Below are 14,053 nucleotides of genomic sequence, written 5' to 3'. Positions count from 1 at the left end.
TGGGAGGGGCTTCCAGTGCTTGCCTCACCCCAGGCTGGGGGCTGGTGGACCGGTTCTCCATGGCCCTGGTCTGAGGCCAGCTGTGGCTCAAGTGCCAGAGGGTAAGGAGCTGTATAGCTGCCTCCTGGTCTGTCTTCAAGTGACCTGCCTTTGCTACTTGTCTTTCCTGAAGGGAGTCTGAGGCCCCCAAACCTGCTTTCTGAGACCATCTGGGGACTGCTGAATACCACTGTGCTGTGTGCCAAGCACTGGGCTACACACTGCATGGCCATTCCTTGGGGCCAGGCCTGCCTAATTCGGTGGCACGACTGGTATCTAGCAGGATCACAGACAAGCTGTGGGGTGGGTGCTGGGCATTTTCTTGTCTTGATACGTTATCCTCAGCTATTAATAATACAGAAAACCTCTGCTCCTAAGCTTTCTCCTTAAAGCACGTAAAATTTGTCTCTCCTCACTGCTCTTGAAAAGAAGGGCTTATGTTTTTACATAGAACATTTCACATAAAACCCTGTAAGGTTGTGTGGTATCTTCATGTTGCAGGAAAGGAAACAGGCTTGAGAGGCGTTAACGTGGGGTTTGAAGTCAAGTCTGCACGATGACTAAGCCTAGACTTTCTCTTGCTGACCTTCTCTTTGGACCCTGAAGGCAGCCCACCCGTCCCACACCACTAAGGCAGGCTGGAAACTAGACAGAAACCACCCCCCATCAGATCCGGCCTGCTAGACTCCAGCAGTGACTGGCCATTGTGAACACCTCGAGCACAGCCTTTATGATTTGAGTCTGCAGCAGAGCTCCTGGGGGGCCTTCGTGATTTGGCCTCCTAACTTCTGCCCTTCACAGCATTCCAAATTCATGCCTTTGACCAGGCTGGGCCCTCAACCTTGTTTCTTCACCCAGTTCAGGTGCCAACTTTAGGAAACCTTCCATACCACCTTCCTCTACCCCCAGGCTGGAGTTCCCATGCCCCAGACTTCCTGTAGCAGTGCCTATCACAGTCATAACTACTTTTTAGTCTGGTTGACGTTCTCTACCAGACTGGGCTTGAGTGCAGGGACCTTGTCTGGGAATCCCAGAGCCGAGCCCAAGGCAGGTACTGGGGGAATGCTTGTGGAATGGCGCCGCCTGCATTCTGACCTCTGGCGTGGAGGCACTCAAAAGACGTTCTCGCTCCCATTTCCACGCCTAGCTCTGGCCCCGACAGCTAGAACTCCTCCCAAGAAAGGGTTTGGGCTCCTCCCCAAAAGTACTAAATTAGGCCAAAGCTGATGTTCCTTAACCCCCCACCCCCACGTGGACTGAAGGGCTAGGGGACTGGAACTTGCTGTTTGACACGCTGTGTCACAGGAAGTGTTCTGGGACCACCCTCCAGAGCTGCCCCTCACTGGAACTATAAGCACCAAGCACACGTTCCTCAAAATCAGAATTTATGTGAAACCATATCCGAATTTTTGGCGTTTATTGTATACCTCAAAACAGCCACCACACTCCGTTTTATGCAGTTCGTGGGTCCGTGTTCACAGGGCACGGGCTGGGACAGCAAGGCTCCTTTACTTCAAATCTTTGATGGCAATCTTCCCCTTGTCCCTTAATGGGCCCACCTCCTGGAGGCAGCGGGAAAACTTGGAGGCTCCCCTTTTCAGTTACTAGAAAGGACTTAGAGGATGTGGGAGCACACAGCAAAGGTGAGAGGCAGGCTGCTCAGACTGCCCAGGTATGAGGTCTGGGGCAGGAAGAGGACGACGATGGAAACCACAGGCAAGTTTTAGCAGCTGGTTCGAGATGCTGGCAGTTGCTACTAAACTAGCATACGAACAAAATGATTCCCAAAGGCAAGTGTAAACATTTTTCTGGAGAACCTGGGGTTTCATTCAGACAGACAGGCTAGAGTTGTGAGATTTTTCATTAGCATTTCTCTGCGGAGGATCAGGAGGCCATCATGGACCAACTTTACCTCCTCCCCAGTCCTTAGAGCTGGATACCAACGTGTCAGCGCAAGCCTGCAATGGGCAGTTCTGGGCGCCAAGAAGTGCCAGAGGAGGCTTCTTAGAATAGGTGGCCAGTCCAAGGTGATGGTCCCAGCAGCCTCAGGATCCCTCTTGCCTAGACCATCCACATGTCCAAGCTCTGGGCCAGGCTGGCCTCTCTTCAGAGGGATAGCAGCAGGTCAGAAGCCATGGTTTCATTTAAGTAACTCTTAAGAACAGAAGCCCCTAGAGCCAGGGTAAGTGATCCAGGCACAGGTTCAACCAGCAAGTAGGTGCAGAAACTTCCTTCCCATGTGAAGTGGGCACTGTATGGTCTTCATTAGAATATGAGAGCTGCCCAGCCATTCACTCCCTATTCCCAAGCTCAGGTAGAGTCAGGGCAGTAGGGGGAACACAGCATCACCCAGACTAGTCAGGAACCTCACTTTGAGATGAACAGCTCCAGGTAATGACTGGTTCCCTAAAGCAGTCATCTGAGCTCCAGAACCAAAGTCACATTCAGGAACAACTAGGTAAGAGCACCACAAGGCCAGGCAGTTAGCTGTTCTTAAGAAAGGCCTTTCCCCCACTTTGCCCAATCTGGTCCTGGTAGGAACTGGAGCAGATGAGTACTGTTTGCCACCCAGCCAGGACAGGCCAGCAGCTCCGCACGCGAGGCACCGCCACAGGCCAACAGGACGTCTATACACTCTGTGCAAGCACCAGGGGGTGGCACCCTGGGCCTTCAGTGCTCCTCAGTGGTGTCTTCTGGTGTGCCACTGGGACCTGTCAGTTCTGAGAGTGGTCTTTGAAAGTTGCTGAAGTACACATAGTTAAACTCTACTCAAGTTCACCTCCCCACAGTGGGCACTTTAAAAACTGTACTACATAGTGATACTCATTAGACCAAAGGCAGATCTTAATTAGTAGAAAAGGGTGCCCCCCTCAACAATGCTGGCTCCAAAGGTAACTTTTAAGTACTAGAGGACGAGGTGGAGTTCATAGAACAGAGAAGTAAAGCCTCTCAACCTTCTAATGGCGAAATGAAAAGCGTCAGCAGAGCTTCAAAGGCTACTCTAAAACCCAACTCATTCCCGAAACATTTAATAAAATCAGTCAAATCACTTCTTAAAGCAGAAAGTTAATCAGAATTTCAAAGAAAGTGATTCTATTCTGAGACACCTACAGCCCACCTTCCTGGCCTGCCCCTCTTGCACCGGCCACAGCACGGAACTGCAGCACACTGAGTAAATGTCAAATGAAACAAAGGCACATAATCTCTATTCTCAATTAAAAAGCAAACTGAGTTGGATATCTCCTTGAAAAAAAGGCCCATTTGTGGAGGTGACAGTTCAGTGGCCCCTGACAAAAGACTCCTTCTTTTGCCTGCACTAAAGAGAAGTGTCAGTACAGAGACAGTCCTTAAACTGGCTGATCACTGGAAACAGGAGAATTATGGAATGTGTACTGGAGAGGACAGCAGAAATTCTGTCCAACTTTGCCTTAGCTGGGCAATCAGCAGGTCTAGAAAGGCTGAGTGATGTACCCAAGGCTACCCTGTTGGTTGGTCTGCTAATTCTCATTTCTTTTTATTTGGATAACTATGATGAAATTGCCTCTCCCAGAGTCATGTTACCTACACAGTTTGTGTCCCTTTGACTGCTGGGCCAAGTGGTGGAGTTCAAGTTCATATGGATCATCGTGAAGTATTATGACATCAATTACAGCCACAGAGGGTCAGGGGAGTGCGAGCTCTGTCTCCAATGACGCATGTAGCTTACCACACTGTCATTCATGATTCCAGTTATTTTCCTCAAAGATCCAAATTTTCCATGACAATCTTCTGGGGTTTTAATAACAGCACCTAGAAACAGAGCCTAAACTTTGGCCTGTTCCTTTTATAAATAAATAAATAATTAAATGCAGTTTGGAGGTCAACATCCTGCTCCGCTGACAGTCTTCTTCCCAGGGGCACAGGCAGGCTCCTTCCTTCCCCAGACTTATGTAAACATGGGCACTGGCACAGTTAGTGTAAGAGCAGCAGCTTCTGTCTCCAGATTTTGGTGGGGTGGGGGGCTGGGGGAAGCTTTCAATTTTTCTGATTAGCGGGTGAATACCACTTACTCTGTAGTCAAGAGGCTGGTGGGCCAGGCCTCAACCTCGGGGAAGCAGGGAGGTTTCAGAAAGCTCCTTGCTAGGATCTCTAGGTTCGTCCTTGAGCTTCTTATCTTCATGGCTGGGAAATACATCTCCAAGTTAGAAAAAAAACATAGAAATCACTTCTCTTTAAAAAGGATGGCCCTGGGGCCAGAGAGGGAGGATTGCACAAGGCCATGAGCCAGCTGGGGTTGGAGGATAATGCAGGAGTCGGGGTCTGAGCTCACAGTGTACCGCCCAGAACCTGCCCACATTAGAGGGGTGTTAAGTCACCAGGAGGGAATGGTCTAGACTGGGCATACTTTGGACACCTACACCGGTCCTCAACCACTGGGATCTACAGGGCGGGGAGAACTAAGCCTGCTGAGCAGCTCACTGTACAGGTCAGAGGACGAGGCTGCCTTCCCTGGTGAAAGTGGGATTCACTCCCAGCCCAGAATGGGCAAGACACCGTTCTCTCCTCAGCCTCACCCGCCTCCCTGCTTCAGCCTCATGGCTAGCTCACCAGGAAGGCTTCCATATGGTTCCTGGCCTGCCCAGGCCCTGCTCTTGAGAGGGCGAGGAGGGGAGAAGGGAAGTGCTGCCACATAGCCTGTGCCCCAGGCCCCGGCTGGGGATGAAGCAGCAGGAGGAGCAGAACTGGGGTCCCAGGGCTGGCTGGTGAGCAGGTGGGTACCAGCCTAGGAGAGAAGCTCCAGGAGCAGTCTCCAGATGTGCACGGTGCCAGGATTTTCAAAGCCGGCTCCTGCAGGGGCAATGCTGGCTGCCAAGAGGAAGACTTCCCGCTGGTTGTCGACAGCCTGAAGGCCCAGCTCCTGCTGCAGCTCCACCACACTCATGGCCTCGCTCAGGTCCTGGGATGAAACAGAGATGTCAGGAGGGACTGACAGTGTTTCCCAACAACCCACCCTTGTCATCTATGAAATAAACTGTTCTTCGGCTCCCTGGGGGAACACTGGGGCCTAAGTTCTCTCACGGCCACTTGGTCTAAACTCTCTTCCTCATCTCTGACTTTCCTTGGTATCAATCTCTTTCCACCCCGTCATTCTTACCCGCAGCCACTGTGCTAAGAAAGAGCACTTCCTCTAAGTCAGGCATTGTGATAGGCACTTAATCTTACTTAATTCTCACAGTCCACACTTAACTGATGAGGAAATCAGCTCAGGGAGGTGAAGTCATTTAGCCAATGAAACAGTGATAAGTGGCAGAGCCAGGTTTCAAACTCAGGTTGGCTTGATGACCAAGTTTATAACCTTTATAGGAACCCTAGCTCAGTTTCCTAAACTTAATGGTGGAGAGATCTTACAGTAGGGTCACTTCCAGACAAGGGCCTTACCTTCCCTAGACTTCTAGAAACCCAGTGACGAGAAAAAGAAGCCACTACACAACATGGCTGGTGATGGTACATTTTAATTTCAAGCCTGGCCCAAGATTAAAATGATTCTTCTTGGAGCAATTCATAGAGTGCTGGGACCTCAGGTGTTATTTCCTGTAGGTTCAAAATCACTATAAATTATAGTTTATATACAAGATGATGATGTGATTTACTGTCCAAACTGGGGTACTTCTTTTTATTTTAATTAATTAATTTATTTATTTTAACGTCTTTATTGGAGTCTAATTGCTTTACAATGTTGTGTTAGTTTCTGCTGTATAACAAAGTGAATCAGCTATATGTATACATATATCCCCATATCCCCTCCCTCTTGCGTCTCCCTCTCACCCTCCCTATCCCATGCCTCTAGGTGGACACAAAGCACTGAGCTGATCTCCCTGTGCTATGTGGCTGCTTCCCACTAGCTATCTATTTTACATTTGGTATACTATATGTCATTGCTACTCTCTCACTTTGTCCCAGCTTACCCTTCCCCCTCCCCATGTCAAACTGGGGTACTTCAGAGACTCAAAGTAGGTACTATTAATAGTTATACAAGAGCCACAGGCATAAATGGGGGCTGTCCCAGGCAGACCAGGACATATGGTTACCCTATTTATAAATGACTGTCAAGTATTTCCTAATAGGCAGGGGGAACCTGAGGTCAAAGATGGACAGCCTCTCTCCAAGCCAGGCTGGAAACATGCCCCACAGCTATCAGGACCATGGGCACAGGCCACATGAAATATGACAGGACTCTATACTGTGGCAGAGAATGGCATCTTAAGTGTGCGATGCCGAGAGTTGCTGGGCCAGGAGAGGTAGAGTGAAGAGCAGGAACTTTGAGGAAGATCTAAGCTCAACTCCTGGCTTTGCCACATACCAGCTGTAACTCTGGGCTAACAGCAAGGCCTAAAGTGGGGTTTTTGTAAGACAAGTGAGGTCATGATTACCGGGTGCTTAGCACGCTGTAAGCACACAATAAATGTTAGTTCTTATTATTATTTAATCTGTTCAACTTCTTATCACTTCCTAGCTGTAGCTCTCTGATCTAGAGTCAGAAATCATATGGACATAGAAGAGTGGAAAAGGTGCAGGTTTTGGAGTTAGACATTCCAACTTTACTATTTTCAAGGTGTACAAAATTTCTCTGAGCTTCAGATTCCCCATCTGTAAAATGGAAAGAATATCCCGTATCTTGTAGGGTGAACAGAAGCATAATATGAAATGTTATTTGAAACCACGCCTGGGAAATAGTGGACACTTAATAATAATTTTTCTCATTTCTCTAGGATGACAAATGACAGGCAAAGAGGAAGGCAGAGAGGGGATGAGGATTAGGAATGAGGAAAGAGTACAGGTAGCAGAGGTGGGGGACAGTTTCTCAGCTAAGCGTTGCAGGTCATGGGCCTGGGCCCGAATACCTCTCCAGTGCTCCCTGCCCCTGCCCAGGCATCTGTGGATCAAGCCCGCCTGGCCTGAGCCAGCCTCCCATGGTTCTCACCTGCTTGTTGGCCACGATGACGACAGGCAGGTCAGGGTCCTTGTCCAGTAGCTTGTGCAGCTCCTGTCGGGCCCAGGGCAACCGCAGCCGGTCAGCCGAGTCCACCATGAACACCAGCACGTCCACTTCATTCACAAACTCCTTCCAGTAGAAGCGCAGATTCTGGCTGCCACCGACTGAGGAGAGGCCAGGGGCCAGCTCAGAGCCTCCCTGGGCCCTGGCTCTCTACATATAACCTGACCCCACCCCACTTCCTGCCTTCCAAGGCTCCACTGGCCAGGAGCAAGGGAAAGTCCACAGGTTCCAGAGCCAATCAGACCTGGGTTTAGCTCCAGCTCTGACAGCTAGGTCTCCCTGCGCAGGTCGCTACCTCTGGGCATCAGTCTCCTCCTCACTGAACTTACCTAACAGGTTGCAGCAGAACCCAAAGGTACCACATGCAATGCACCTTTCACAGGACTGGTGTATAGTATATGCTCAATAAATAGTACTCTCTGGTTCTTTCTCCTGGGCTGCCTTGCCTCCTCACAAATCCTAGCTTCCTCCTGGGTCAGTGGCGGCTGTGGTCAGCAGCCAGGACTCCCTGCCCTGCCTGTGCACAGCCATTCTCCATTCGGCTTCTCTTGTTCAGTCTAGTCGCCCCATTTTCTTTCCTTGGAAACACCATACTCAACAGTGCCACCAAGTGGCTGCCCAAGTAGCACCCCCAACCTGGGTTATTCCTGTTCCCCTCTGTCCCTCTGCAAAGTCCCCACTGGTCATCCTGCATCCTAGTGTTTCTGGTTATACTTCTGACACTTGTGGGCTCTAAGCTCTTTGAGAGTTAGAGCTATTTATCTCTGGATCCCCCCAAAGCCCTCAGCACAATGCCTGGCACATAGCAGGCACTCAACAAGTATATACTGAGTGCTTACTAGGTGCCAAGCACTGATCTGGGTGCTGGAGATACAGAGGTGAGCAAGGCAGGCAGGGGCCCTGCTCTCAAGGAGCTCCCTCCGTAACCAGAAACAACACAGCAGTAACACATAAACACATTCCACAAAGGAAGGAAGTAAAACAGAAAAAGTGAAAGGGGCAGGGTGGGGTGGTTGTATGTGCTGGTGGCTTTGGACTGGTTGGTCTGGGAAGGTGGTCTAAGGAGGCAGCATGTGAACTGAGTCCGGGATGACGAGAAGGAGCTAGTCATGAGATGAGGCAGAGAAAAGCATTATAGGCAGTGGGCAGAGCAAGATCCATGTGTTCGAGAAACAGAAGGCTGAGGCGCCACCAGAAGGGGAGAGGAGGAAGCCATGACCAGCAAGGCTGCCCAGGGCTGGACCACACAGGGCCTGTAAAGCCACAGTGAGTCTGTGGGGAGCCCCTTAAGCATTTTAAGCAAGAATGACATGATCTGATATGGGTTTCTGAAAGATACCGCTGTCCAACATTGAGGACAGAAGTGGAAGCAGGAAGACCAGCAAGGAGACTGTTGTAGTCCTGACAGGTGACCATGGCTTGGACCAATTAGGCAGAGATGGAGGTGGGGAGAAGTGAACAGACGCAGACTCAATTGGAGGATAAAGCTGACAGAACTAGCTAATAAAATGGGTATAGGAGGTGGGGGGAAGGGAAAAGTCATCAAAAATGCACAGAGTGCTCACTCTCAGCTGGGCTCCAGGCCACGGGCTGTAGGAGACCACAGTGAAGTGAGTGCTGTGGGAGGGGAAAGCCCCGGGACTTGAATGGGAGATCTGGGTTTGAATCCAGGTTGGGTGACCTTACTGAGCCTGGGATGTTAACAGGGCAGACCCCTGGGTAACATGAAAACACCAAACCCCTTCTTCCAAGGTGGAGGGAGGGGGATACTGTCTCTGCCAGACAGAGTGGGCCTCAAGTGCAGAACCCCCACTTGAATTTTCTGTGTCCCTGGCACAGAGGCCTAACACTGAGGGCAGAAGGATGCTCAGACCCTCTCTGATCACTCAGTCAGCAAGCTCTCCCAGGTACCTGATTGGGGCTGGGCCCTAGGGGCCAGAGCTGGATCAGATTTATGGGTGCCCCAGATGCCTAGTCAGGGACACAGGGTGGTATGTGGCAAACACTGCAGCAGAAGGAGGAGCTCTTAACCTAGCCTGGGGGTCAGAGAAGGCTTCAGAGGGATATCATGTTTGACCTAAATCTTGAAGGATGAACAGCAGTTTAACAAGGGAAGAAGGGCTTTCCGGACTCGGGGAACAGTGCATGCAAAGCACAGAAGATTAGAAAGAAAACAGCAAGCACCCTTCAGAAACAAGCACTGTACATGGTGCTTAACATCGAGAGCCCAGAGCCAGATAGTCTGCATTAGCTGACCGGCAAGCTGCGTGAGCTTGGATAAATTATTTTACTTTCTGGGCCTATAATGAAGGTGGTAACTGTTTCCGGTTTTATGGAGTTGTTGGGAGGGTTTTTAAAGTGATCTCTGTCAAGGGCTTGGCATACTGGAAACTTTAGTTGTTAGTATCTCAGTGTTAGGCATGTGGGCTGCAGTAAGGGTGAGGGACAGGGGGCGACCAAGCCAGAGTATAGAGCTTGGACTATATCCTGTGTCGCAGGGAGGCGTGGGAAGGACTTTCTACAGGGGCGTGTCCTGCTTAGATAAAAAGCCACGGCTTGGATTCAGCTGAGATGATGGGGAGACAGCGGGAGTGTGTGGGGGGGGGGGCGGGGGGGAAGGTCTGCTCACTCTCCAGCAGGTCCACCTCGAAGTCCTTTGTGGGCAGCCGCACGGAGTTGAAGCCCCAGGTGGGGATGTGGCCTTCCAGCGGTGGCTTCCCGGCCAGCACGCGCAGGAACGTGCTCTTCCCAGAGCCATCCAGCCCCAGCACCAGCACCTCGCGCTGCTCCAACTCCTCCAGCGCCGGCTCCTCGTCCGCCTCGTCCTCGGGCTGTGGGGCACGGGTCAGGCTGCGGTCGGCACCCTCCCGCCTCACCCTTCCCCAGGGAAGACCGAAGGCCCAAAGCGCCCATCCCCGCCCTGACGCCGTTAAGGGGCAGCCAGGCCCGCTCTGGTGCAAAGGGACGAGCGGAGCCTATGGAGTCCTGAATCCCAAGACCCGTTCTTCAGGTTTTTCCTGAGTGACCTCGAGCAAATTCCTACCCCTCGCGGAGCGTCAGCCTCCTCAGACTGACAATCCCCACATCCCACAGCGGAAGGAACCACCGAGTCGGGATAACGCGCAAATGAACCGCGCGGGCCCGGTGAGGGGGCGGAGGGCCTCTCCCGGCATCCCCCGGCCCGCGCGCACTGCGCAGGCGCCGGGCGGGCGCGGGCTGGGCCCGGCGCTGGCCCGACGGGCTCCGGCTCCCCGGAGGAAGCCCTAGGCCTACGGCGGCGCAGCATAGCACACTCCCCCAAACGCCCACCCGTTCCTCGGTTCCGGGACTCCCGGCCGCCCGACGCGCGCCCACCCGCGCGAGGCCTGCGGCGTCAAGCTTCCGCCCCGCAGGGCGGCGGTCACACCCCTCGGCTGCGCGCGCGGAGACGCAGATCCCCTTCAGGTACTCACGTCCCATTCGTCCCACTCCGGAAGGCGGGCAGGCTCCGTGCCCCACCAGGCTTCGCCTCCGTCCCAGCGCCGCTCCCGTCCGCGGCCGAAGTAGGTCTTCCAGAGGATGAAGATCACCGAACCGAGCACGGCCGCCGCGCCACCCAGCGCCAGCACCAAGGAGCTTAGCGGCCGCGGCGCCATCGGGCCGGGCGAGGGGCACGGATGCCGGCTGCACAGGCCGAGCCAGCCGGCCTGCAGAAGATGGCCCCGCTGCGAACTGCCTCGGCCGCGCCCACCCACCCAACCAAGCCCCGCACTACAAGCCCCACAATGCACCGCCGCTGTCGCGACAGGCCGCCCGCGCCCTGGCGGCTGGAGTGGGGGCGCGGGCTGGAGCGCAGGGACCTCCCGCCCACTCTGCGAGGTGCGGTGTGGAGTCAGAGGCTGTGCCTGGGTAGGACAAGAGGCGGTGATACTGGCATCTACCGAGCACTTGCTGTGTGCCAAGGGGTTAGCTCACAGCTGTTTTAGGTTACCCCTTAAAACAGTGCCTCTTAGAAGGGAAGCCGAGGCCCAAGTCACACCATAGTGCTTTGGTGAAGCCTGCATTCAAACCCAGGCGATCTGTTTCCTAGATCCCTCAAGAGTTCGGAGAGGAATTCTATGGGATGGCAGGTTATGGAGTGCAGAAGCAGGACTGGAACCCAGGTCCCTGACTGTTAGTACTCTCTACCCTGCCTTGGCTGCTGCCTGCTTCCCAGGGGTTCTGCTCTCTTGCGGTCTCTTGGCATCCTGATGAAGCAGGCAGGTCCAGGAGTCTGTTTAGACCTGACCACTTTGTCCCCCGTGACCCCCAGTGACTGCCAAAGTTTCCAGATGTAACACAAGGAGGAAAAGCAGGAGAAACGGGCCTGGGGTACTTAAGAGGAGGACCCTGTGAGGAACTGTGGGGTGAATGGGTATATTTTTACTGTAAACCACCTCAAGCCATCTTATACACCAGGGAGGACTCTGGACTTTTTCCTAGTCACCCCCCGGTATGCTCAGATCTCTCCTGTTTCCTCTGCCTCTGGTTGCTACCTCTCCTTTCCATTTTAGCCCTGCTTTGGGATAATGTGCATTTCCGATTCTTTGACCCACCCACCCAGAGAAGCTGTTCTCACCAGAGTCTCTAACAAACCCCTTGTTGGTAAATCCCTTGGTGGCATCTTAGTTCTTATCTTGCTTGACCTCCTGGCACCATTTAACACTGTTAAATCTTTTTTTTTTTTAATAAATTTATTTTTGGCTGTGTTGGGTCTGTTGTTGCTCACGGGCTTTCTCTAGTTGTGGCGAGTGGGAGCTACTCTTCTTTGCAGTGTGCGGCCTTCAATTACGGTGGCTTCTCTAATTGCAGAGCACAGGCTCTAGGCGCACAGGCTTCAGTAGTTGTGGCACGCAGGCTTCAGTAGTTGTGGCTTGTGGGCTCTAGAGCGCAGGCTCAGTAGTTGTGGCGCACGGGCTTAGTTGCTCCGCGGCATGTGGGATCTTCCCGGACCAGGGCTCGAACCCATATCCCCTGCATTGGCAGGCGGATTCTTAACCACTGCACCACCAGGGAAGCCCCAACATTGTTAAATCTTAGCAGATGTTTTAATCTTCTTGGGTGGTCATAACAAAATACCACAGACTGGGTGAAAAACAATAAGAATTTAATTCTCAGTTCTGGAGGCTAGGAAGTCCAAGATCAAGGTGTCAGCAGATTCAGTTCCTAGCTAGGGCCCTCTTGGCTTGCAGGCAGCCACCTTCTCACTGTGTCCTCACGTGGCAGAGAGAGTGAGCTCTGCCCTCTCTTCCTCTTATGTGGACGCTAATCCCATGGTGGGGCCCCACCCTCTTGACCTCATGTAAATTTAATTACCTCCCAAGAGCACCACCTCCAAATACTATCATTACGATTACACTGGGGATTAAGGCATCAACATAATGTATTTTGGGGGGAATACCACCATTTGGTCCATAACAGCAGGTTTATAAAGAATGCTTCTGCTCCCCAAGTTTAGAACTAATGGAGAAGACAAAGAAGATGTTCAAATGGAGAGAAAAATGTCATCTTTGTGGTCAATAAATGCTGAATTGGAGAAAGTGGCTTAGACATGGGGCCGAAATAGACTTGCTAATCCTTTCTCCTGAAACAGATGGACTACCCACAAGATCAGTGACTCAACTCATCAAGCAAGGGCAGGAGTTTTATACTAAGAATATTAACAGCCAGTATGGCAGAGGCACCAAATAGTCAGAAGAGGGTAGGCACTGAAGTGAGAACAGAAACTGTCTAGAAACCTTACAGGGCCGGGCCCCTCCCGAGCAGTCAGAGAGCATCCTGACCCACCATCTCTACAGATGGGCAGGGCAGAAGAGCCCAGAGCAGCTGGGTTGAGCATACCTACTGTCTTCTCCCAAACTCCCCATTCAAAGAAATCATTCCTCTGGAGAGAAGTAATGCTTAGCAAGAGAGCCTAAGAGTATGACTCCAGTCCTGTGTTTCAAACTGTAGTTTAAGACCATTAGTGAATTGTGAAATCAATTTATATCATATATATATATGTCATATATATATATGTTTTATATATATATATATATATATATATATATATATATATATATATATATATATATGGAATACAGTGGACAATAACACCCTCTCATGAAACTTTTGTTTTAGGGGCGTGTGTGTGTGTGTGTGTGTGTGTGTGTGTGTGTGTACTGGGGTACTATGTAAAATAACTATACCTTCTTCATGCTTTTTAGGAGATTTTCTCAACCTGATCTTAGTATCAATACTTGCTTGTTTCGTCTTTCTTTGGCTATATCCACTCTGCTATTCATCCCAACCTTTGAGGTCTTTATTTCATCTATGACGTTTTTCATGTCTGACTCTATAGTTGGTTCTTCTGTATGACTTCTTGTTCCTCCTTCATATTTCCCCAATCCTCTCTTTTCCTTTTTAGAATAATACTTAAAATGTGTATTTCATTTCCTGTCCTGCCTAGTCCATGAACTCTGCTGTGTCTGGATAAGGTTGCCCTGTATGTTGTCTTTCTCTTGTTGGGTGTGTGTCCCTCAGCTGTCTCTTATCTGCCCCTGTGAGCTCCTGTTTCTTTGGGGCCAGGACTGAGTGCCTGGGGGAGGGGGCAAAGCCCAAATGTAGCTTGAACTTTTCCTGGTGAGTTGAGAAGGAGACTCTCGTGTACAGTCTATACCTCCTGGTTTATACTGTCCTGAGCAGACATCTGCATCCCTGAAGAACCTCCCTGTACCTCTCTCTATCCAGGTAGGACTCTTACTAGAAGCTGCCACCCATGGTTGCCATAACCTAGTGCCTAAGGTATCAGGAGGGCGAAGAGGAGTGGTGGAAGAGAAGCTAAGGTACAGGCTAGTTCACTGCCTTGTACTTGTTTCTGACCCCCCTCCCCACCCAGAGGCTGTAAGCCACCCCCTCCCAGCCAGTGCCTTCTCAGCCTGCAGTAATAGTATGGTGACAGCTATAGGGCTGGCCAAGGTC

The 14,053-nt window shown here is 51.4% G+C and overlaps 1 protein-coding gene across 1 annotated transcript; it reads right to left on the bottom strand.

Annotated features, from left to right (window-relative positions):
• Positions 1 to 1,439: 1,439 nt before the first annotated feature.
• ARL10 (ADP ribosylation factor like GTPase 10) lies at positions 1,440 to 10,985 on the bottom strand. The gene is made up of 4 exons (XM_007169726.2): positions 10,528 to 10,985; positions 9,705 to 9,906; positions 7,001 to 7,176; positions 1,440 to 4,975 (listed from the first exon to the last, which is right to left on the bottom strand). Exons 1-4 carry the CDS (start codon positions 10,708 to 10,710, stop codon positions 4,802 to 4,804), a joined length of 735 nt encoding a protein of 244 aa, XP_007169788.1. The 5' UTR covers positions 10,711 to 10,985; the 3' UTR covers positions 1,440 to 4,801.
• Positions 10,986 to 14,053: the final 3,068 nt, after the last annotated feature.

Source organism: Balaenoptera acutorostrata, chromosome 2 (assembly GCF_949987535.1).
Source record: "Balaenoptera acutorostrata chromosome 2, mBalAcu1.1, whole genome shotgun sequence".
Classification (NCBI taxonomy): Eukaryota; Metazoa; Chordata; class Mammalia; order Artiodactyla; family Balaenopteridae; genus Balaenoptera; species Balaenoptera acutorostrata.
Note: the sequence above shows the minus strand (reverse complement) of the source record. Positions and strands in the feature narration are given on the sequence as shown.

Bases quoted from the DNA above. Each gene is read 5' to 3' on its own strand.
- ARL10 (XM_007169726.2), bottom strand. From the start codon at position 10,710: ATGGCGCCGCGGCCGCTAAGCTCCTTGGTGCTGGCGCTGGGTGGCGCG. The intron at 7,177-9,704 runs GTGAGCAGACCT...GCCTCTCCTCAG, and splicing joins CGAGGTGGACCTGCTGGAGA to TCGGTGGCAGCCAGAATCTG. The intron at 4,976-7,000 runs GTGAGAACCATG...GTTTCATCCCAG, and splicing joins TCATCGTGGCCAACAAGCAG to GACCTGAGCGAGGCCATGAG.